Here is a 25,184-nt window from a genome sequence, read left to right as displayed (position 1 = left end):
TAGGTTTTGTGTCTTGTTCATACAGGGAAGCTGGAATCAAACCCACAACCTTCACATTACCAGATGACTCTTCCCAGTGAACCACAGCTGCCCATGGACTGACCTGCTTCTATGTCTGACGTGCAGCATCACAATCTGCATTTATTTACCTTCAGCATGTTGATTTGAAAACAGAATACATATTAATCATTGTGATTTAGTAAAATAAGAAACAACAACAGATTATTGGACAATCTCTAACAAAAAGGGCCAATCAGTAAAGACTTTTAGGCGTGAACTGCTCAGACAGAAGCAGAAGCTGGAGAAAGAAGAAGATCTGGAAGATGCTTGCTCCGTTTCTTTTGCCCAGCCCTCACCTCCTGTCTTTCCTGCCACATAAATTGCTCCAGCCTCAGCATGCATTCATCAGCTTCTGCATTAGAATTTGTTTCCTCACAAACCATTGATCATCGTCCTATTACTAGGCAAATGACAGTTAATTACCCACTACATTAACCACCAGGACCCGGGGACTGACTCCCTGTGCCATCAGTCAACATGATGAATGTGGCAAGTTCAGTAATGCATGACCATTCTCCCGTCTGCCCAGCACACAGAGAACAAGCCCCAGATCACACTTTAAAGCATCAAGGGAAAATCTATGGCAATTTGCATAATTACAGACTCAGGGTTAATAACAGACAAATGATTTGTCACATCTCTCATCGGCTTTTTTAATGGAACTGTTGTGTTATTAACCATGCTTGTAACAATGCTGGTGTTCTACATGGAAAGCAGAGAAGGCTTAGCCTGTCCATCTGTAAAAAGATCCAGAAGCAACATAGAAGAACAGATATGAGCAGCATTATATTAGAATTTGATCTAAGAAGTCAATTTGACCAGATAGTCATAAGGGAAGCTGGGGAGGGGGGAGGAGCAGATGTAATTAGTCCCTCTCCACCATCCATGAGATTGTCAATGATTAAACAACTCAAGAGTCAAAGTTATTTCAATTACCACAGGCGTGACATGGGAATTGTCACTGGGATAAGATTTTCCTCCTTGAGTGCCCTCTCTTATGAGGCTGCCAGATCCACCAGACCTCATCTACACCCAAACACCAATCTGTCCTAACAAGGAATTATGGGATCCATTATGGGATCCATTATGAGAAGAAGGTGATAATATAGGGAACTACATCAATTATTTTTCCTGTTTTAGTGAAACTCGCTCATGTGAGAATATACACACAAAGGCAGCACAGCTGTGAAATGTTCCACTTAAATATCAGTTTGAAGGTTTCTCCCCAAGTGACTCCAACTTGTTTATGGCTACTTCTGCTACTTCTAGTTAGCTAGTTATTGTCCCTAATTCAAGATTTTAATCCAAAAGGGTAAATATATTCTGTGTCTGAGGAAATGAGACAGAGGAATTGACACAGTCACTCAAGTCACTGTTTACTTGAGTGACTTGTAAAGTGTAAAATTAGCAGAAAATCACAAGAAAGATTTTTTTCATCTTGTCACATTCCTTGCAGTTTTCATCTTTGTTACCAGGATATTTAAAGGCTTCTTCATGTAGAAATCAAAAACACAATGCAAAAAGACAAAAACAGTTACATTTATGTTTTTTGGGTTTTTTTTAGATCTTTTTTGTATCTTTTCTACATTTTCAGCATATCAGGAATGAAATATGGCGAAGTAGCCTGCCTACATGTCCCCATGTGCAAACTGAAAATCTTTCATAACTGGCACTAAAAAAAAACAACAAAACATTACCAACATTTCAGAGGTGGTAATGTTGGCTTGGTGTTTCAAAAGAAAAGCCAAGCCAATGGGAAGGTTCTAACAGTGACACAGGGAACCCTTTTATTCCACATGTTATACTCAGGACTGGGACCTCTCATCACCTCAGTGCAACCTGTCAAAGGACCATTTTCATCAATCATGCTGCTGGTTTGAAAAAGCTGATTTTGCAAATGACTTAAAGTGAGGATTCCCTGTTAACAATATTAGAAAGAAGATGAGCGCATACCAGAATTACCATGGTGTGAGATGCGCCAGTACTTTCATGCAAAAGTGCAGATGTTTATCTTTACTACTTACTGTGGATTATTGGCTAGGGAAAACTTCTACCATAGTATTTTCTTTTCAAGTCCAAGCTAAAGATATCGGTCAGCACCGCTCACTGCAAAGACCTGGCAGGTAACAGAGCAGCTGGATAGCAGTGGGTGGGTGTAAAACAGGGTCTCACTGTTCCACCACACTGCCCACTAATTCAGAAGTCATTCAGGGGTTCAGCTCAGGCCTCATAACCCCTCCAATACCATCAATATAAGCAGCTGTAAGCAGTACTGACATCAACCAATCAGGATTTTAACATACTGTTTTTTACATTCTGCCCTGCCCCATATGCACGCCATGTTGCAGCAGCTCCAGTCAGCCACTCTCCCAGGCTGAGACGTGTTTTTTGCTCATTTGTTCCTGAACCTCATCGCCATTTTGCTTCATTAACCAGGAATACTAATGAAGGCCTGGCTGAAGCTGCCCACTTCAACTAAAGTAACACTTCATCCACATACACACCTGCACACCCCCGCACACACCCCAACACACCCCCACACACACCCACACCCGCACACACACCCCAACACACCCACACCCGCACACACACCCCAACACACCCCCGCACACCCACACACACAAATCAAAAGGATTGGTCATAGACATTCAGAGAGACTTTGAGCGGACCCTAGTAGACAAGTTCAGATGATGAAAATCATGTCACCTGGGCAGTAGATCAGATCAGGAGGTATGAATTATGCTTAAAGATTTTCTCTGAGGTATGTTTTTCAATCACCACACAGATATGAACAGGAATAAATAAGAAGGGACATATGTAGGGTTTGGATGAGTTTAGGCAAAGATAACTGGTTCAATTAAACTTGACTGCAATGTTTGCATGTATGACTGGATGAAATTGACTTTGCTATAAAGTGCCTTGAGATGATGCTTTGTAAATTGGTGCAATAAAAATAACTTGAGTTTAATAGAATTTAATTTGACTTCAATGGCTTCATCCAGTCTTCTTAAATTAACAAATAAGGCCAACAGACATTCAGTGACAGAGTTCAGGATCAAACTGTAAAAATGGTCGCTGCTCCGGGAGTTTCAACAATGCTGATTCCATTAACATGTCATTCCAACACCGACTCTCTCAAATGTCAGACAGTGTTAACATCTTCATAATCAGTCCTAGTCTGTCTTAAATTTGTTTTGCTGTAGTTCTCAACATTGCTATTGTTTTAGCGTAATGTCGTTGGACTATATTCCTTCTGCTATGCTGCCTCCTGTTGGTGACCTTACATGAGTGTTTGTCTACTTCAGTCTCCCAATCAAATATGTTAATTTCTTTAGGATTAGGGTTTAACTGTTTTTCTTGTGTCAAATCCTTATTATTTGTTTAAAAACACACAAAGCCTTGAAAGAGGTACATTGGAGAGACAAGGCATTTCAGGTTGCTAGGTCCATATATCTTTGAGTTACCCATGCGATGGACTGGGAGCCAGTACACTGTATACCCCACACCCCTTCACACTGAGCAGGATATGTTGGGCATAGAAAATGGAGTGATGCATAAATAGTTAGGATGCAGCTGTTTTAACCTCTCTCATGTCACAATACCAAACTAAGCGTGAGGATTGTTGTGTTCCTTTATTTTTGTCTTGGTTACCACGTACTGGCTCTCTGTGTGTGTCAGTATATTGGTTTAGGACCAGATAACTGTGAAACCAGACCAAACCAGTGTTTGGCAAAGATTGTGAGGCTGAGAGGAGCCGATACTGCACCTCGATGTGTGTCACACAGTAGGATTTCTGTTATCATCCTCTCACATGCATGCAGAAAGGAAGTGACAGCCAAATATGTGGCAGTCCTGCAGCCCCAGAGTGTTTCAGGCAAAACATGTCGCCCATTCTCAACAAGCAATGACTGCGGAGGGACATAAGCACATCAAACAAAACAAAAAGCAAAGAAAATGCCAAGCTCTTTTTACTGTTGCTGCAGAAAGCTTCCTGTTCCTATTTGGAGTAAGAAGTTTTGTTCAAACTAAAACCTTTTTAGATTTTCAGGTGTTCAGGTTGCATTTGCAACAACTCTAAGGACGATTAAATGATGGCCAGACTGGTACAACTCTTCCTCAATCACCATCATCCTAAACCATTGGCACAGGGCAGGATTCTTTCTTATATACTCCAAATTCTGGCCCTACCATCTGAACGTGAAGCTGAAGATTGAGACACAGCAGAGAAGGAAACACTTTTCTGATCCTCTCCTTGTCCAACTTTGGGGAGCAGCGAACTGTAACCTGGGTTTCCTGTTCCTATGTGGCACCCAGTGTGGTCTTCTGCTGCTGAAACCCATCGGTTTTGTAATGTTTGCCATTCATAAATAATATTCCACAAACCTTGGCTGTAACAAAGACTTATTGAAACTACTTATGCTCTTATATCATCTAAAACCAGTGTGTCCATTCTTCCAGCATCAAAACAACACATTTTAATTCCCAACAACTACAAGTCAACGTATATTCTCTCTTTTTTAGATTCTTCTCTATGAACCTGACAGATGGTTGTGAGTGAAAATCCAATCAGATGAGTAGTTTATGACATTCTGTCTGCCACCGACAACCATTCAAAGTGACTTAATCTCCTTTCCTCCCTATTCTGATGCTCAGTTTAACTTCAGCACTGCATCGATGTGCCTCATGGTTGATTTATGTTTTGTGTAAGTTAGCAATTGAACAAGTATACAAGGATGCCAGTGACTGTCATGTATGTATAGTTTGTTGTTAGATTTTTAAGCATTACAAAGAAGTCAAGCTTGAAATCACACATTTGAATTTAATTCGGTCATTTTCTGTTGTGAGTTTCCTGAACCACTTGGATCTGACTGTGACAAGCTGCAACCTGTTTTAACTGCCACCAGGTGGAGCGTTGGATGCACTCTGGACACCAACAACAAAGACAAAGCAGCTTGGATACACCGGTTTGTACATCTTTGTGTGAAAAATAAGTCTGCATGCAGTGGACGGAGAGTTTTTCTTGGAATTACATACTCATGAAAATGACTCTGATTCTTAAAAAAAGAAAAAGATAGCTGCAAGTCCAGCTGAACAGCCATGACATATTATTATGCTATGTTAATGGCAATAAACTGAAGAAACAAGGTGCAACAACTGGAGTCCTGCTTCATGTTTTCATTAAAGTTAGAAAAGACAGCTGTTAAACTAAAGAGAAAAATGGGTTTTCCACAGTAATTAGAAAAAAAGGAAGAAAGATAAGCTTTACAGACTAAACTTGTCTTAAAAAAGAATGAAAGACTGATTTATATTTCAAACTCAATGGATATGACAAAGACATGGGTTGTTTGGAAGGACTTTCAGGAAAAAGCCTTTTCTCCCTAAAAAGTGCATAGCAGCATAACTTTGGTTTCAGAGGTTGAATCTCAACAAACCTCAACAACTTCTGAATAATGTCTGTTGGACTGTTAAGACCAAAGTGGTAATGTTGGCCTGTAAAACACATCAGCATAATTATTTAAAAACCAGTACAACATTCAAGCAAAAACAGCCATTCCAGAAAACAATGATCTAAGCTCAGCAGCATCAACATACCTTCTAATAAAACTGATGATTCTCCTGTGCAAAATTCTGGAATTAGAAATGAATTAGGCAACGGCTGACCTCTAAGTGTGGGAGAAAGTCGTTTCAGATCAACCGTTACCAAAATTAATCATCCCTTATATTCTTTACAATCTGGTTTTTAGGAAAATATTGTCGGTACTGTTTTTTAAATTTGAAAAATTTACACAGTACATCACACTAGTTTAACCTCAAAGATTTAATTGAAATCAATCTAAATTTTTACAATTACAGAAGGAAACCTTTTAAATCCCACAAAAAACCCATACTTCTTTAGAACAAATCTACAAAATATAAAATTGCAGTAATTTACTTTAGTTAGGAAATTACTGATATTAAAGATCTGCATCCTGATTCTGACTTTCTGAATGTTGTCTTGGTTACTGTGATGCCATTCCTTAGAAAGATGAACTCATTCAAGTTTAGAGAAAGTGTCTAGTGCTTCTGTCTGATTGGAAAACGAGTCTTTGTTACAGGAGCACATTAATCACTGAGAGTTAAGTTTTAACAACTTCAACTTACTTTATCTGGTTAATTTTGTTTTTGGTTAATTTTGTTTTACTTTTGCTATATATGATCTCTTATCTATTTCTGTGCTTTACATTCAGGCCTAATTTTTTAAAAGGTGCTAATATCCATCTCTTTTTGTCAGAATTTGATCTATACTCTAAAACATTTTCTCTTTTCTGTACCCTGTAGCAGATTAAAAATTAGTCAAGGCCCAAACCTAATCTGGAAATCCTTGTGAATGAGGAGAGGAGAGGTTAGGTAAGCCATTAATATATGCATAGAAATGACCTCCAGGACATACAAAAAAAGAGTGTGTGGCAAAAGGTTGAATAATCTTTAAACTGCACTTGAATTTAATTAAAACTTACAAAACAGATACAATTGCCTTTTGGTGAGCTCATGTTTTTCTTCAACAGTACACCTAAGCAACAATTTCTGTCCTTTTGATGTCAATTAAGACCCTCTTATTAAAGTCACAAAGGTTAATCTGGAAGGAAAGATGATATCAAACGTGATGGAAAGAAGCCAACGCAGCGACCCTGTGCTGATTAGACGTAGGGACATGATGAAGCTGAAGCTTGTGGGTTTTTTATAAATTTAAAACACTTTTTCAAGGGTTACTGAAATAATGCCAACACTTCTTACAGAGACTGCGATTCAAAGTTAGCAAGAATAACTGATTTGCAATTTATACATTTCTTAGAACATGAGAAATGTGGTCATTAAAAGAAACACATCAGGAATGTTTTTATTAAACAGCTCAATATGTTCAGGACACTAAAGCCATTATTTTATAGATTTACTTCTCCTATAGCACTGCTGTCTTATCCAAGATCCACCTCATCTATTCATTACAAAGAATTGTGTGGCGTTGCATTCCTGAGGGTCAATCTGCGTCAAATACAGTAAGTGGATCCCTGGACTGTTGTTTGAAGGCATTTGTAATTTCTGAGTCTATACATTATAAAAACAACTCATCATGTTTAGTATGGATTTATGTGACACCTGCTGCTTAATATTTTATGATTTAATATGAAATAGTGTTGAGAAAACAAATCAGACTTTGACAAACCTGATCTGTTGAAAGAATATGCTGGTGATAATGATATCTGCATTATCACTAATCTTAAATTATTTGTTCTTCCTCTGTGAATTTACCTGATAGCAGCAGCTTGTAACTTTATCCATCAGCCCAGTATGAGACCTGAAAAGTCCCCTACAAATCTCATCCATCTGCTCTGGCTGTGCCCCCGGCTCAGTACCTTTAGGATGGAGATATTTTCTGCTGTATCTAATGTGGTTTGGAGGAAAATTGACCCGAGCCATCTAAGTACCTTGTTTGGAGTCTTTTGTGGAAGACCCCTTAACTCCATCTCAGGAAAATTCTCTAGCTTTCATGACCATTATTGCTAGGAGAGTTATATTACTTATATGGAAACTTCCCCAGCCACAGTCCTTCTTCCACTGGTTTAGAGATATTCTTTACCTTCTTAAACTCTTCTGAGCAATTTACACACTGGGTAACCACTACAAAGTGCTGGCTAGATGAACTAACTTTCCCTGAAAATGAAGGTTCTTCAGAAGTTGTGTTCCGCTCTTTCCCACTAGACTCTTTCTTGCCCTCATGTGGGAAGCAATGCAGACTCACCTCACTATTTTTTATTAATTACTGCCAACAGTGACACATTGTCTAATTCGCACCACTCAAATGCAATATGATAAAAAACAACTCCTGGAAAGTTAGCCTTGTTGTATTTACTCTGTAGATTCCAGGACAGAATGAACCCAATCGCTTCATCAACCCAGCATGCATTGTGCAAGAGAAAAAATGCACAATGGGTGAAAAATAATAACAATAGATTTGTAAAAATTCTTAATTACTTCAAAACAATTATCGCGAACAGCCTTTTGTTTTAGTTAATAGAAAAATTACAACATATTTAGCCTAACATATTCAACTAATAATGGATCCCTTTAAAGGCTGCAGTAATTAAAACTTTTCACAAGGAACACATGAAAGACTCTGTAACCAATAGCAGACCTACATTTGAGTCTGATTTTTTGTCAAATTTGTTTTAAACGGTTGCTAATCAATTGTGTGAACATTTACACTGTTCTATTTGTTTTAGTCATATTCTTGTTTCTCCGAAAATCTACAATCATCTCACATTCAACATAAGATCACTTTTTCCTACATCGTGACACAAAGCTGGCCACCAGCTCTGTGCTCAGCTTCATACTGACACACCTCACCAGGGCACAGTCATCACCGTTTCAGTAAAGCTGAGGAGAGATTTTCAAAAGACCAGGTGTTCACACTGACAGACTAGTTTTTGTTTTTGTACTCAATTACATTGAGTGAATATGATTTGAAGTGATGACTAAAAAAGTTCAAGTTTAGTGACACAATAATAATGACTAAAAATCTGTTTTTAAAAACATTCTAAATAATAAGTACTTTTGTAGCAAAATGCGCAAAAAATGCATCTTAATTCTTAAGATGCATTTTAATTCTAATCTAATTCCATATTTAATCCAATTAAATGAATTCTGGTATATTGAGTCACATTTCAAATCAATTTAATTATTTTGTAAAGTTGTTCACATAGTAAAAATTATATTCATAAAATAGTAAAACATTGTACTTTTTACTTTTTCATCTGGTATTTGCCAGATATCTCTGGTAAATGCCAAATTAAAACCTTTGCTGTATTTTATGTACACAAAGAAAAAAAGACCAAAAAAGGCAAGAAGTAGATTTTAGACTTTTACTGATAAATCAAAATATGAAGCGGAATATCTGAGAGCTGCAAGAGGAGGATCAGATAATTTCATTCCTTGGATCAAATCAAATTACACATACGGCTGTGTGCCTCAATAAAACCAATTTTATTTGAGAGATATTGGCAGAACAAATTTCACCATGAGCTGGAGTTTCATACACACTGACTGCATGACTAAGGTCTAACCTGGCCTGATGAAAAGCTTTCCTCCGCTCTCAGTGCTCTGGCAGGCAGATGAAGCAGTGGGACTCACAAAGAGCATCAGTTCTTTGTGAAGAACTGATGCTCTGCTTCCAGTCCCAACGCATGGACTCCGACTTGACCTACAAGCTATATGTTAAACTTTTGTTATTCCAATGCCAATGACTTTTGCACAAATTATAGACTTCTTGAAATTTAACTTATTTTTTTTGATGTAGCATTTTCCTTGCTCCCGGAAGTACTCTTATTTCTTTTTTGAAAGAAGAATAACTCCTCTGACACAAAGGAGGCATTATTTCAATAAAGAGCTTCATTGCTTTAATCATTTTTTAGATGTATCATGAAATAACATATTTCTCAGTCAGGTATCAATAATATCTAACTCAAAGGAGTAGTTGACATTGTTTTGTCTGGCTGCATGAAGCTAGACGGCGTGTTTAGGCAGGGGAATAGAACGGGTTCTTGTGGGGTGTGGTGCATGGAAGCTTGTGTGTAATTATAATCAAGTGGTCATCTACCACTTCTCTTAAGTGATGCAGAGCCTAATTATCAGCATCAAAGACTGCCATGGGATTGAGACCTAAGAGGAAAGTGAGGAGAGAGGGGAGTGTTTTGGTGTTTGTGAAGGATGAAAGAATAAAAACTTATAAAGTGGCAAGAATGACAGGACTGAGTGCCGCATTCTCCTTCCTCAAGTCTCCCTAAAAGCTTAAGCAGGAGAGGCCTTTATGTACGCCAAGTGCTCTATTGTAATAACAAGTTGTAGAGATGGGATTCAGTTGGGACTGGCAAAACCGACACAATCTCTTCTTTAAGGTATTCAACAAGACAGCATCGCTTAGACTTATAATGGTTTATTTGCTAAAGATACAAGTAAAAAACTTTTGTTTTATTTAATGTTCCTAATTTAAAAATACAAGCCTAACAAATATAAACGGTCGTTTACTTCAGTACTGTGAAGAGGTTTTATTAAGCTGAATGGTGTCTAAAGTTTTATTTCTGGATGAGGCCTTTATTGTTAAGGTTGATCATACTGATGCTTTAAACATTGAATACAGAATTTAATCTGAGTTTAATCATTCTGACCACAAACATCCAAGCTAAATGCTTCCTTAGTATTAGCTGCTAGGCGGAGAAGAGGGTTGCTCCACTAGTCTCCCTCTGCAGAGGACAAAACATCTTCAGAACGTTTTCCTTTCATGGCAGTAAAATCCACAGTACAGCTAACACTTTCTAATGTTCAGTGGTCTAAATATCCCTGTCTGACTTCTGAACCAAATATCTTGGGGTGATAAAGGAAGAAGCTAGATTTCTGTTGCTGTGCTAGTTTCCATGTTTAATGAAAACTAGCATACCTTTTGAAACTAGAAAACCTTTTGATTCAAAGGTTTTTCCTTGATCCTGTGAAAAACATGTCTCCCATTTCACAAGGTAAGCTGAGTTGGTACTCATACTCAGTTTGTCCTTTATGACACACATCCGGTGTGCATCATGTGCTGGTTGGTTGGCCCTTCTAAATGTGATGTGACTTTTTGGGAAAAGGGAGAAGAAATAGCTTATGAGCAAGACACATATTTCTGAGTTCAGGGCTCCAAGACAACGGTGCCTCCTGTGTTTCCTGTAAGGTATAATTTGAAATTCTGCTGATGGTTTGTGCAAGTCAGTAGACCAAGTTCAGCCTGAAGTGTTGAACAGTTTCTTCAGCTGCAAAGGCGGGATTATTTCTGTTAGTATTTAAGACACAAGAAGTACTCTGCATTTCATGAAAAGATAACTAGGTGTCAGATAAGCAAAGGACAGTCTTTTCTCGACAGGATGATGAGAAAAGTCAGATAAAAATCTTGGAGCTCTTAGAGCCTACAATGGTTGAGTGATTAGTTGAAGTACGTCATTCCTTATTCTAGACAAAGTCCTATTAATTCTGATCAGTAGAAGTAAATTGTTCTTTGCTGTTTGTCAGATCCTGTTTCTAATACTGTTTCTCATCAGCAAATACTTAGAAATATAGATTAGAATTCTTATTTTTTTTATTTTAGTCCATATAGAATGAAAACAATCTCTAAAGAAAACAAATTACTTTGCTAAGAAAAAAAATCATCTTTGGATGGTTGGATGGATGGATGGATGGATGGATGGATGGATGGATGGATGATACACTACTGACAGTAGAAAATAACTTGTGTTAAATTTATAATTACACTTTTATTGTAAAGGCAAAGTACATGATGATGGTTTACTTAAACTTAGTTTATTTAATATTCCACTAACATGTGACTATTACTTACTGTATTTTAACAAAGGCTATGCAATAGCTTTCTGGATCTTAATTCAATTCAATTTAATTTATTTATATAGTGCTGATTCACAACAAATGTCGTCTCAAAGCACTTTACAAAAAAAATCATTTCATTTCAATCATACATTCCATTGGATCTTAGTTATCATCTTAAAGCATTAGTGGGAGTTTCTGAATTGTTTGAAGTGAAGTACAGAACATGTTAGAGGTACCAGACCGTAGATACAGCAGAGCTGGCCTCAATGTCTCAGCCAGGAGAGAAGATGACAAACTACAGCCGCTTCAGTCAGAGCACAGCTACTGGGCCAACTTCGTTGGGTAGAGTTCAGTGGACAGCTTTTGATTTTAAAACTTTAGCTTCTTGTAACTGAAGTAACTAGTCCCATCTGCATCCAGGAGACTGCAAATGATTCAAGTTCGGTAGAACAACATCCTGAGGCTCAGAATGGTTTTGTTATTTAACTACAGTCCTTTTTTTTGGATCTGAGAAAACCCTTGGTCACTCCTCAGACTCCTGAGTCAGAAACCTTGTTCGAAGTACCAAGTTGTGGCTGGTTTTCATGTAAATTAAGTTATTTTCTCTTTTGGGTAATAATGCCAGCAGTGCTCATTGTGAAGTTCAGGAACATGCCTGTAAGCAGTGCCGTCAGTAGCCAATGTTTTAGAAAAATGGTCCAACAGTCTTGAGAGACCTACATTGTTTAACCCATCATGAAATACTTTTAGCGATTTACCTTCATTGGTTATCATTAGTTATGACTTAACTAGATGACATTTGCAATGGAAGGGCCAAGTTTCTGGCTGCTGTAGGCTTCCCCCGCCCCCATCATTTTTTCTTCATGTGTTCTATGATTTATTCCCTTTGGCATTCCGTTTTATTTCGTTGTATGTGTGGATTACTTGAGCTGTTCCCATCTTCAGATGTAAAATTAATATCACAATTTCCGTCACAGTTATATTTACTGGACAAAAACGAATGTGTTCAGTACTTATTTTCCATACTGTATGGATTGCAACAGGAATAATTGCCATTCTTGAAAAAATCAAGAAGACCAAGATGTTGCCGTAGTTTAATTAATTAAACTTATCATTTGTTTTGAACAAATGATAAACAACAAATATGCAAACAAGTGAAAGTGTCACCCAGTGTATTATTGTGGAATATCACTTCTGCTGCCCAGAAAGTGAGCTGTTAGAATGTCATGACTGACATACAGCAACAATCTTCAGTCAGAGGAATCTTCACATTAATTGAAACACTGACTGCTACCTGAGATCCTTCCTGCCCACAGTATCAGTATCCACAACAGCTCTTTGAAGATACTTTCATGATGTGAGTTACAACAAGATCCAATTTCCCTTTTGGGATAAATAAAGTATTTTAAAATTGTATTTAAATATTTATTTGTTCGGTCTAGGTCATAAAACTTGTCAAAAGAAGACAAAAAAGAAACAAAAAAAAAAGCTAAGAATACTATACAACAGTGATGTAATATGGAAAGGAAGAAAATCATTTCCATTAATAAACAGGGCCATAAGATGGATGCAGATTACAAAGTTGATTCTGAGAGTAAATAAGAACATATCCTACAGTGAACCATGCTGTTGTCTGTTAGAGGCGGCTGGTTTCCAAACTGTTACTAAATCCAGTTGTGTTTCTGGGGAGCTTGCTTACATTCACAATTTTAGTAAAACCAGTGTAGAGGAAAATTGAAGTTGGATTAAAGAGTGAATGAATAGATCGGAATAAAGTGAGTTTCTTTTTTTCAAATGCTGTCTTCAAAATGGGTTTTTGGACTTTACAGTTTTCCATTAAAACTGAGGCATTGCATTGTGCAGGCCGCAGTATTGCTGTCTCCTTTTTCTTAGCAAATTTCAACCTAAATGTGTCATTCATACTACTGTCCTCCCCCATATTACAAACATTATTAGTTTGGACTTTTCAAATTACATAAACAGGGAATCCCACCATCACTAGCATAGTGAGTGGAGGCTCTGCTTCAGATGGACCATGCACTGATAGGATGATCTTACTTTAGTTGATGACGTTCAAAGACAGCGGAGCACAAATCAAACTCTGAGAGATCAAACCTGTAATTATGTTTGGAGTTACATGCCTATGAAGGCACACACACACACACATACGCACATGCACCCCCCCCCCCCACACACACACACACGCACACATGCAAAACATTCCTCTTTGAACATCTCACTCAAACACACAGGAATTGCAGGAGCATAATGTTTCCCCCCTGTGTTAGTCTTTTCCTGTTTTGTGCCCGTGTTGTGATGCAAGATTACTATTTGGCTGCTCACATCACTCAGGCCGGCAGACCCCTGAGGAATTATATTAACCCCTGGTTATGTCACGCTTAATAACATGCCACCCTGCTAAGCAGCATGGGGCTGACTAGGAGTACAGATTAAAGTATATAATGAATGCCCATCTCATTTATTTTTCCAGTACACTCTGCAAATCAACTAAACCTAATATATTTCCCCTTCTCAATAAGTAAAAATAACAACCGTGGTTGCTACTAACATTGGCAGACATTTCTATATGTGGAAGAGTCAAGAAAATATAAGATAAAAAGGGTTTATTATTAGAATGAGGAACTATGGCCATATGGTGTTCAAGTGCATCTCAATAAATGAGAATATTACTACAAATGGGTTTTTTTTCCTTCTGAAATTCAATTCAGTTGAATTCAATTGAAAGTGAGGCTAATTAAATAGGTTCATTTCACAAACAACAATTCTGATGATAGCTTGCAGCTATCAAAACCACAAAAAAAATCTGATATCCAAAACATTAAATGAAGTGTTATGTCATGCTTTACACAATCTTTAAGCCACAATACTGACTTGACTTTTGTTCAGCAGATAATCACTGACATCCTCCACAAAGGAGGTCTTTGCTGAAGCAGCTAAATGTTGTAGTCAACCACGTTAGCGGAAAGTTAAGTGGAACTTTATAAAATAGTGTCACCGTCTTAAAGTGATTGTTCTTCGCATCACAAACAGCAAAGCCAAAAATTGTTGAACTGTTATCATCTAATGAATCAGCTACTATCTTACTTTTGTCTGTTCTGTTCCGTTGCTCATCTTTTGTGTGTAAATGGTAAACTCCTTCTAATAGTATAACACTTTAACTAATCCACAGGACTCCAAAGTACTATCATTGGTTAGTATCTTGCCTACTGTGGATGATGATCTGACCTAAATACAGAATAGCTTCACACACACATAGGCCAACCAGCAGATAAGCAAAACCCAGGCAAAGAAAAGGATTTCTGTGGTTTTGAAATATTTTAAGTGTCGTATTTGTTCTTACCAGGAATGAAAGTAGTTTTAAATTTGTGCAGGTACTATGACGAAAACAGTCAGTGGCTCATTGTGTGAACCAAAACAAATAAAATCATAATATTTTACTGTACTGTAGGGTCACTGTATGGATAACATGAAAAGTAGAAGAACTTCACAATGTGGAAAAAATATATATTTTGGTTCTGCCATACAGGGCCATTCTCAAGTAATTAATTACATGTACATTTATTACTGTAATCACAATTTGTCTATTTTGTACTGTAAGTTGTTTAAAAAATCTGAACTTTTACTTGAATTTATTTTGAGTAAAGTTACTCTGTTAATTAGAAATCATATACATTAATGAGTAAAAATATAACATGAGAAAACACCAGAAAAAACAGCACTGTTCTTTCAGCTGGGTTTGTATTAAGATCTCATGGTGTTGCATCAATGGGAAGACAGAGGAGAAAAAAAACATCAAGTTTAGTTCAAGTTAACTTCTGAGCAAAAGAAAAGCCCTTGCTGAATTTAATACGCTTATATACGCAGCAGCTTTATCATACATTGTAAGCTTGAATAATATTTTAACAACAATTGTAAATGTCAATTTTGTCAGATATTTGTGATTATGATTTGCATTGACTAAATTTGAAAACAGAAAATCAGGTTTGGAGTCAGTCATTTAAAACTATTAAGTAGGAGTAACAAACAGCAGCTGTCATAAGATAATGGAAAATTAATGTCCCATTATAAAGACATATATTTTTTGTTGCTTTTTTATTTATAAATTTGCTCCGTTAAATAAAAACTGTTTGAAACCAACATGTCCTCATTTCCTTTGTTATGAGCTGAACTTTGTTTTGCTCATCACAAAGTAACTAAGGTTACATTTTAATGAGGTACTTGTTACTTTTGATGTTAGTAACTCTACTTGTATTTACGTGCAAATGTTTGATCAAAAATAACTGTAGTTTTACTTGAGTAGCCTAATTTTTTGTATCTTTCCACCTCTGCTGGCATGTATGAACATAGCCTGAAAAAATGTGAGAAGCACTGCGTTAGATGGTTATTAATATAGGGTGAGTTTCCACTGAAGACATTTTAAGGAGCAGGGGTAGCTTCATCTTCTCATCATTTCCACTGCAGAAATGATGAGATTTCTAGGATGGAACTCCACCCAGAAAATGGCCTTGGTAGGGAGGCAGCACCTGAAGTACACACTCACCTCACAGGAGGGATGCTGCAAAGCTAGTCACTCGATGCAAGATGTTCTTAGACACAAAAACTTCTACTAATAATAAAATGTACTTTAAAAGTGCTTCAAGATTAAATTTGCTGTTCAAAGGAAAACTTTGAATTGAAGTGAAGTTTGAGCTTTGAGCTAAACATTTCATATTCCTAGCATTTTGTGTCAGTGAACTCCCAATTTACATTCCCCTGAAGCTCATCTTTACTGCTTTAATTATTAAAATCTGAATTGTTATGAACTTATGAGGGATCCTCCCCTTTCTTCTCTCACATAGAGTTTAGAGTCAGCACTAGCTACAGATTCTCCAAGTTCAAATTGTTATTGATATGAACTTCGGTGCTTTGAAGAGATTCTTCAACAAGTCTGAACAGTGGGAATTATGTTTGTGCATGAATCATTGAGTTGATTATACAATTTTTCTCAAGCCTAAAGTTGCTTTTATGACATTTTAAGCATCATGGTAGGTTGTCACTTTGTTCCCCACTCAGACTCAAACAAGCACAGAAAGCAGTTGTTGTTTAGGCATAACAGCCAAAACGCTCACAAATCAACAGACGTGTTACTGCTGTTACTGCTTGATTTTTTTTTCTTCACCTCAGTTGGTATGGATATACAGTTGCTTTCTTTGGCAGATAGATGCATGCTTTGTTTTGACTGAATCCTAAAATAAACTATCTCCTTTCCATTTCTAAGCACTTGACACCATCAAATGGGTGTTTGCCCTTCTCCCAACTCTGAGTCAGACTCCAGCACCAATCCCACTTCATTTGTCATAACATTTTTTGTTATATTATTGTTTACACCATTCCTTTACATACAAGGCCAACATGTTCCATTTTGTAGTATTTGAAACAAATTGCAAGTATTTTTCTGCAGACTTGCTCAAAAGTCTGCAGAAAGTCTGACTTATTGGGTTTGGGATTACCCAAACCCAATAAGTCACAATTGCTGCAAATTTAAGCCGTTTCCCACCTGATAGTCCGGTTAACTTGGTTTGATTTGTGACCAAAATTGGAACATTTGTTCCATTTTCAGCTTAGGTATATGGGACTTTCACAATTTCACAATCTCTTTTCACAATGCACTACATCAAACTAACCAAACCCTTTTTTCTGTGACTTTCTTTGCCACATAAAATTTTCATCATCTTTTTTTTATGAAAATGTTTTAGAACTATCCCAGTCACATTTCTACTGTTTTATTAGGGTAGAAGAAAGCAAAAAGAAGTCTGAAATGTAGAACTACAAGACAGACTTCATCTGTCACTTTGAAAGTACCATGGATTTTGGAGCTGCACTGACTTTATTTTGTCATCAGACTATAAAGCCTCCAATTGAGTTATTGTCAATCGATTAAGTTTATTTGTATGGCGTATTTCAACAACAAAGCAGTTCAAAGTGCTCTACATCATAAAAACACAAAAATACAAAGTCATAAAAAACATCAATCAGACAAAGATTGAGAAAACCAGAAACAAACGTTACATTTTGATGACTGCCATCATCGTTATTATCAACAGACATTGAATGTGCTGGTCAGTGCTTCATTTATTATGGTTCAAAAGCAACAGGCAGATTTTTATAAGACGTCTGCACTGTAACTGTAATGGCTCTCATCACTAATGACATCAAAACAGCCATATTCATTCAGGACAACGGCAGTGGTAAAGTCTGTGTGGAGAACGAGACAAATCCAATTCTCAACAGAATTATGGTAGCAACAAAACATTGCTGTTTAAGCCTGAGGGATTCATAATATGGTGATTGGGAGAATATGAATGGAGATTTTTTTTAATTCCATTTTTAAAACCCCAAAGGAACATGGAGGAATATCAGTGCTGTATATGAGCTTGTAAGTGAGGAGTTTACTGTAGAAATGCACCCAAACTCACCACTATATACTCTACATTTCATCGGTGTAAAGGAGCCAGACCAGCAACTGCAACATCTTTGCAGGTACATGACTTTTCTCAGTAGGATGAAAATGTCAACATACAATACATGACATGATCCCTTATCTTTAAAATGTAAACACACCACAACACAGAACATTCAGACACTCAAGAGTTTACCTCAGCAGCCAATGGCACTTTCTCAATAAGAGTATCAAAGCTACTGTATGCCCTTATTTTATTATCATCACTATTATTTTTACCATTTAAAAACCCCACCAAGACAGAAGTAGAGTAACTGCATGCTGGTATCGGTAAAAACACAATGGGTTGATCAGCATATTTATATGGTATTTAAATAAGCCATATTCTAATTTGAAGGATAGTAACACCTGTATATTATATCAAATATTATCTTTCTGTATTTGCTGCAATTGTATGTGTATTCAGCTCATATTTGATTGTGGTGTGAGAGGCGATGATAGGCTTTATAGGATAGACGGGAGGAACTTTGCAGTGATCTGTCACATTCAGATCACTGAGGGTTTTATGTCAGAGACACTTTTGTGTGCTGTTGCTGTGTGAACTACTGCATGAGCCGGTTCATAGTGTTACTGTTTAGTGTGTTTTGGGGAAAACATCTCTGAACTGCTGATTTTGTTTGTGATTGGCTGATTCAGGTTATTAATATGTAATATGTACACTGTAATACCCACAAATAGGTGCTTGCCAACTGCAAATGCACTGAATACGAAGAAGACTTCAAGTCAAAGTGGTTTGTTATTTATGATGTTTTGTTATTTGAAAGAGGAGATTAGTTGAGCTATGATCAGGATGAAAGAAACACTCTTAACTTGTCCACTTTCTAACTATCAATTTTTAAGACTCCTAGTGACATTTTTCAAAACAACAGCTAGTGATAAATCTAGAAACTTTGTTGTTGGTGACAATGCTCTGCAGCTCAGCTTCAACCTGTCTGTCCTGAGCTAGTAGTGAGAACGGCCATTTAGCCTCCGTTAGCTTCTCCTCCTTCCTCAGTCTGACAGTCATCAGTTCAATACCAAACCTTCACCAACAGTCAGAGCGGAGCAGATCCACTCCACTCTGTGTCCACATTGCAAATAAATCACACACTTGTAAAGCTGAGTAAAGCTATCAATTAATGCCCACCAGATGCCATGGCAACTCTAACTACTCCAACTGAAGAAGTGAGACGGTTTTAGGCAAACTAAGCAAACTGCACAAAAATTTCAAACTTTGCACAGAAATATAAAGATAGAACCCCAAACAACCTGTTTAAACAGTTTATCAGCAAAACAAAAAGTTGTTTAGGGTTGAGTTTCACTAAGTTGAATTACACCATGTTTCTGTATTGAAGCATGTTGAAATGGAGCTCTTCAGATGTCATCCTCTTTCAGTGTTAAAGGCATTCCAGATCTTGCCATTCTGTTTGTACTCTGTTTGTCCAAACATCTGGGCAACAAGTGTGCATATGAATATTGATGAGTGATCTTTGCCTTTAGACCTGCATGTATGACGGACAGAAGATTCAGATCCGAGGTGGTAATAATAATAATAAAAAAGAAAACACTGGTCACGTTTTTTCTGAATAAAAAAAATTGCCAGAATAGAATAAATGTTCAATCACAACGAATCACACTCAGTTCAAGCTCTTGATGTAAAGCAGCCCTGTTAGGTACAAGTTCTTGGGCAAAGTTAATATTCATAAAGACACAGATTTAAATGTTATAACACAGCAACCTCGTATCAGCTCACTCAATTCATTCTGTTAAATCCAAAAAATAAGTAAACTCATGACATAATTTAATTTTAGGTGGTAGTTTTTCTCTCCCAGAAAAACATCAGAAAATTATCTTGAGAACTTTGCAGCCTCAGTTTGCATCACTTATCATTTAACTTTTAACTTTGTTTACATCCACCACAAATAAGGTAACTCCAAATGAATCGATTCCCCATCATCTGTTCATTAATCAGACTTTCGACCTGGTTAGCTAAATGCCTGCAGAAATCACTCCATAGTTTATGACTCTTTGGATTTATCCTGATTTTCTTTATTTCTTAATGTTTTTCTTTAATCTACTGGATACATCTTATTAAAATGAGGCGTTTCAGATGGACAGCATTCAGCACAATGTGTGAGCAGGCAGAAGAGTTCAAATAATAAAGATAACAATATTACTTAAGACAAAATGAGTGCTCATATCAAGGGCGTAGGTTTGGTCTAAGTTTTGGTGGGATCTTACAACTTACTGCCCCCCCACCCCCGCACCGACCATTTTTGACCAGTGGGGGGGGGCACAACATTGGCTTAATAACCCCCTCCCCCCAACCATAACCATAACTTGATCATGCATCTTGTGTATACAACCACATACAGTCATGCTCAGCAGATCACTTCAAGAACACTTTACTTTTTCGTTTTCAAAATTCAGCAAACATTACAAGTAAGATCAAAAGAAATATCCTCTGGATCTACTGATTATACAACAAACACAATTGCAGATAAGAACAAAAAATGACTTCTTGCACTTCAGGAAAAAGATCCAGTTGTTGAGATATTATTGCGTGATAGATATCTAACTTATGGGTCCACTCACTGTACTTACAGCCGAGGTAGCGAAATAACTTCTAATGTCTGTCGTCCTTTTCTTTTTTGGTGGCGACATGGTCTCGGAGACTCATAATAAATGTCAAACTCAGAAGGAGACGCGTTCACTGTCAGCACCATGGACCAAGCTTCCGTTCCGCGTGTGGCCAGCTGGCCGCCGCCTGTTGCAGCTAATCAAAGAACGTAGATCCACGTTCTTTGAGCCAATAGCGGCATGGGTCGTCATAGTTCAGAACAGCGAATTTTAAAATGAATGCTACCACTGCGTAGTATATTGAAATATTAAACTAATCAATGTAGATTTTCGTTTATTTATTTTGTTTTTGTTAAAAAATACATATGTTTTTTTTTTTTTATTAATATGGCAAACATTGGTCGGGACTATTTTATATCCCTGGAATATTGGTCGTGACATGTCACGACCGTCCATACCCAAACCTACGCCCATGGCTCATATAACCCACTGCCAGAATTTAAAAATCAGTATTTATGCTCCATTTTTTAGAGTGAATTTCTATCCCTTATGCTGTTTAGAAATTATGGATTGTTATTGACAAAAGTGATAAAAACAAGGTTTGATGTATTGCAACAAAAAATGTATCAAAGAAAAAAAAAAACATGCTCCAAATACTAAATCACGCAACATTTCCCTTAAATGCATTAACAATGTTTATGTTGCTGTTTCAGGGAGTTTCTGTCTCCTTCTTAGGCTGCTGTTTTAACTGTTATTTCATCACACACATTAATAAAAATTATAATTTTTTAATTCTAATTGCTAATTGTGCCATCATAGACACATACTGTAGTTACGATCTCCTGTTTTGTTGCAGGGAAGAGGAGTGCAGGCTGTGTTAATGAACACTCCAAATTAAGAGATAACAGCATTTAATGCTTACAATGCTTATGTTTTCAATAACAATAAAGCATTATTTTGGTTCAGACTTATTTGGAGCTTCTTGTAGTGAGTGTTGTCAGGTTGACCTAATTTCCAGATTAGACCAAGAGAAAAATTATTCCTACAAAAATAACAAACACAGGCACACAAATAAATATACAAAGCAACATCAGATTTTTTCAAAGCAACTAAACACAAATCAGTTTCACTGAAAAGAGCAACCAAAAGCATGCCACTGCAGTAACACGCCAGACTAATCTAGGAAAATTTAAAGGTGTTTTGTAAGAAGAGGCATCTTCATGTTCTTCAATGTGCACATTTAAAAACCCAAATTCTAAATATGTGGAAAATAATTTCAGTGAATTTGCGCTTTGTGCGTCGTTTTGAACCATAACCGCTTCGTGTAGAGCGGTCAGAAGACATCTGCGTTTCTTACCGGAGGTAGTCTCTCCGGCACAGGATGAGGTTGGCTTTGGTGTAGAGCGTGGAGCCCACCTCGCCCAGCCTGCAGTCACAGCAGGCACACTTCAGGCAATCCTCATGCCAATATTTATCAAGAGCCTTCAGCAGGTAGCGGTCCTTGATCTTCCGGTTGCAGCCGGCACAGCCTTTTGGCTTTGCGTCCGGCTGGACAGTGAGCATTTGTATACCTGGAAGCACAGACACACTCATTAAACACTGAAACACTGGTACGCCCTAGAATGCCACTTCACTGTTTATTTTTATTTTATTTCAGTTTGTTTGCTTGTTCTGTTGTTTTGATCCATTTCTTAAAACACACAACAAGACAGTGAGCAGAATTAAAGTCAAGGAGTGGCCGGAGTGTAAAATATTGTTTCAGTTTAACAAGTTGTTTAACAAAAAATAAATTTATGAAATTCTACTGAAGTTACAGCTAAAATACATCCACTGTCTTAAGACATTGTGACATGTGGGCTGCTGTGGTGATGCACACATGAATATACTATCGACATTCAGTTTTAATACAATATTAAAAAGCAGCATATTAACAGAAGGATTCTTTAACAAAAAATAAATAAATACAATTACTGGTCATACTTAAGTATAGTGAAATACTATATAATCCATAATAAATCATTGGGCTAACATAAGTTTAGCTACAGTTGAATTTGTAAGACTAAAAGGAAAACTGTAAAACAGATTTTGTCTTTATTTTCCCTTGGATGTTTTCAGGTAAATCTGATCAACTGGCAAAAATAAAAATGTCTTTAACGACCAATTCATTTAACACCAAAAAGTGATTAAATTAATTTATCTCCTGTAAAATCATTCTGTTGTCTCTGAGTGGAGTAACAGACTAAATGTGTTCCTGCTGGAGGAACTGATCTGTTTAAATCAATCCAAACTCGTCCTGTATGGTTTACATTAACACAGTCTTATTGTCTGCATTCTGGCTGATTTCTTTGGGTCACTTAACTCATCCTGTGATTCACTGCTTTTCTACAAACAGCAGTTTTGTGTTTTTGTTTTTGCCGACTCCACGGCTGCAGCTTTACTCCAGGAGAAAGATTGTCTTGTGAGAGGAACTATTGATCTTAGTGCATAAAGACTGAATTAGAAAATCTAAAACATACACAAACTGTTTCAGGGTGAGTAAACTGAGCGTGTTGAACACTGAAACATAAGATCATTACAAACAAACTTGCAGCTCTGTTTAAACTGCCTTTGAGACCAACAGCCACACACAAAGCCACCACCTCCAATTTGGCCCATTTTAACTTGACCTGATGTGGGTGTGCGTTGGGGGTGGGGGGGGGGGGGGTGTAAGTGTAAAGAGGCGTGGTTCCAGGCAGTGCTGTGTATTGTTTGGCCTCAGCTCACTGTGGAGAGCCTTTGTTGGCCCTGTGGGTGCTAGGAGCCGCCTCACAATGAGACTTTAAATTAGTATTCTCCTTCCATTCCCTGAGGAGCACCACAGCCTCACTCCTCTTTGTCCCCCACTCGACACACACACACACACACACACACACACACACACACACACACACACACACACACACACACACACACACACACACACACACACACACACACACACACACACACACACACACACACAACTTGTTTCTTCTTTAAAATGAAGTAGGGTAGTTTGGGTCACTTTTAATTACACAAATACCAGCGTAAGGAATTTTCACCTCTTTTGGGGATTTCTTGGAGCAAGTGACTGACGCCAATTTCCCAGCAGGAGACAAGTTGCTCATGTGGCATCTGGTTGTTGATGTGTGTGAAGCAACTTTAATCTGAAAATCACGCAAGCAGGCTAGGGCTGCTTCTCTGTTGTTAACTATCTGGAAATGTCCTTAAAAGGTGCAGAGCATGCTGGTGCTCCAGGCTGTTCAAAGTTGTTCTCTACCGCCTAAAAAAAAGTCCGCTGCAGATCTGAATAAAACAAATGTGCACAGGATCAAAGAATTGTGCAACAGGATTTTCAACTCATTTGTTCCGGTGCTGGCTGCTGATTTGTTAATTGGCTGGATTTAGACAGCAATGCGCCTCGGCTGCTGTCCACTAAGCACCGCTGATCCGTCCGCCCTCGTTAGCACTACAAAGTCCTGCTGCTCATTACCAACGAAAAGGGAGAAGGAGTCTGCGCCCTCCTCTTTGCTTTGCGATCGGGAGAGAGTGAGAGCCATGGGCTGGATTTGTTCACTTGGCTTTTATGATAGGAAGGGGAAGTTTGTAACAAAGTGAGACAGAGCAGCCGGAGTCCGGTGGTACCAGGCTGTGGTGCTGCTGGCTCCGGGTTCTGCCCGACACGTCTGCTCCATCCAGCAGACCATCCAGCCATCCAGCTGCCGGGCGATCGGTGGCAAAATGCTGACATTTCACCATCACTTTAATTACTGTTGCTATGGTAGCCCACAGTAAGTTAAGCCCAATATCGTGGCGATTGTAATCAGACTCAATTTGTGTTCCAATCAAACACAGCGAACCCCTTATCATAGGTATCAGAACACCAACATCCCGAGTGTGTGCTGTTGTAGACATGGAGGGCTGCCGGTGGATGTGAGGCGGAGGGTTGGAGCAGCAGCAGAGGCAGGTCACGTCACCTTCCAGAGACACGCTGGGAATTCCTCCCAGAAAAACACCGAAACACGAGAAGCGCAGCCTGCGCCGGCGCCCGTTCAATGAAAAGCCAAAGAAAACGTCTTACCGAAACTTTGCTCCCTTTTCTGCATTTGCTGAGCCACTGGAGCACCACCATTCAACCCGAAGCCACCGAGTTCCGAGAGCAGCTGTCTGCGAGCAGCCTGAGACCGGGCTTTGTTAGACACAGAACAATCCAGCACGGCGGCGGAGAGAGGAGGAGAGGCGAAGAGAGGCAAGCAGCGGCCGACTGAACAGCAGGCAGAGGAGCTGGAGGCGAAGCTGCCGCTGCTCTACGCTCACATGGCGTGTGAGAGCACGTTTATCACCGATCGCAGCCTGTGCGCAGAGAGGTGCTGGCCGCAAATGACAGGATGACAAAGAGATGCTTCCCCCCACCCCCTGCGATGCAGAGACCATCTGATCCGGCAACCAGCCTAATCACAGCGGCTCCTGCTGCACGCCGCTTCGCCAATCGGCGCTTTCAACGCGCCACAAGGCAGGGAGGCAGGCTGGATTTCCCCAACCCAATCCTCATCATTTAACACGCTCTGCATTTACTTTGTTCTCATTTGCACACAGGCTACGCTTCATATCTTGCCATCTAAATTAGGAAGCCGGATATTTT

At 38.3% G+C, this 25,184-nt stretch overlaps 1 protein-coding gene across 2 annotated transcripts in view; it reads right to left on the bottom strand.

The window, feature by feature from the left end:
- The window catches only part of lmo3 (LIM domain only 3), a 33,272-nt gene that overhangs the window by 6,564 nt on the left and 1,524 nt on the right, over positions 1-25,184 (bottom strand). The window contains exons 1-2 of one of the 2 annotated variants that reach the window (XM_005808135.2): positions 24,624-25,056; positions 21,882-22,095 (exon numbers count right to left, since the gene is read on the bottom strand). In XM_005808135.2, the coding sequence (XP_005808192.1) occupies positions 21,882-22,095; positions 24,624-24,648 (239 nt within the window). In that variant the 5' untranslated portion in view covers positions 24,649-25,056. Of the gene's footprint in view, positions 1-21,881; positions 22,096-24,623; positions 25,057-25,184 lie in introns of those variants that run through there. The other variant, XM_023349737.1, reaches the window with a different exon arrangement.

This window comes from Xiphophorus maculatus, chromosome 17, assembly GCF_002775205.1.
Source record: "Xiphophorus maculatus strain JP 163 A chromosome 17, X_maculatus-5.0-male, whole genome shotgun sequence".
In the NCBI taxonomy this organism is placed as follows: domain Eukaryota; kingdom Metazoa; phylum Chordata; class Actinopteri; order Cyprinodontiformes; family Poeciliidae; genus Xiphophorus; species Xiphophorus maculatus.
This window is presented reverse-complemented; position numbering and strand designations above follow the sequence as displayed.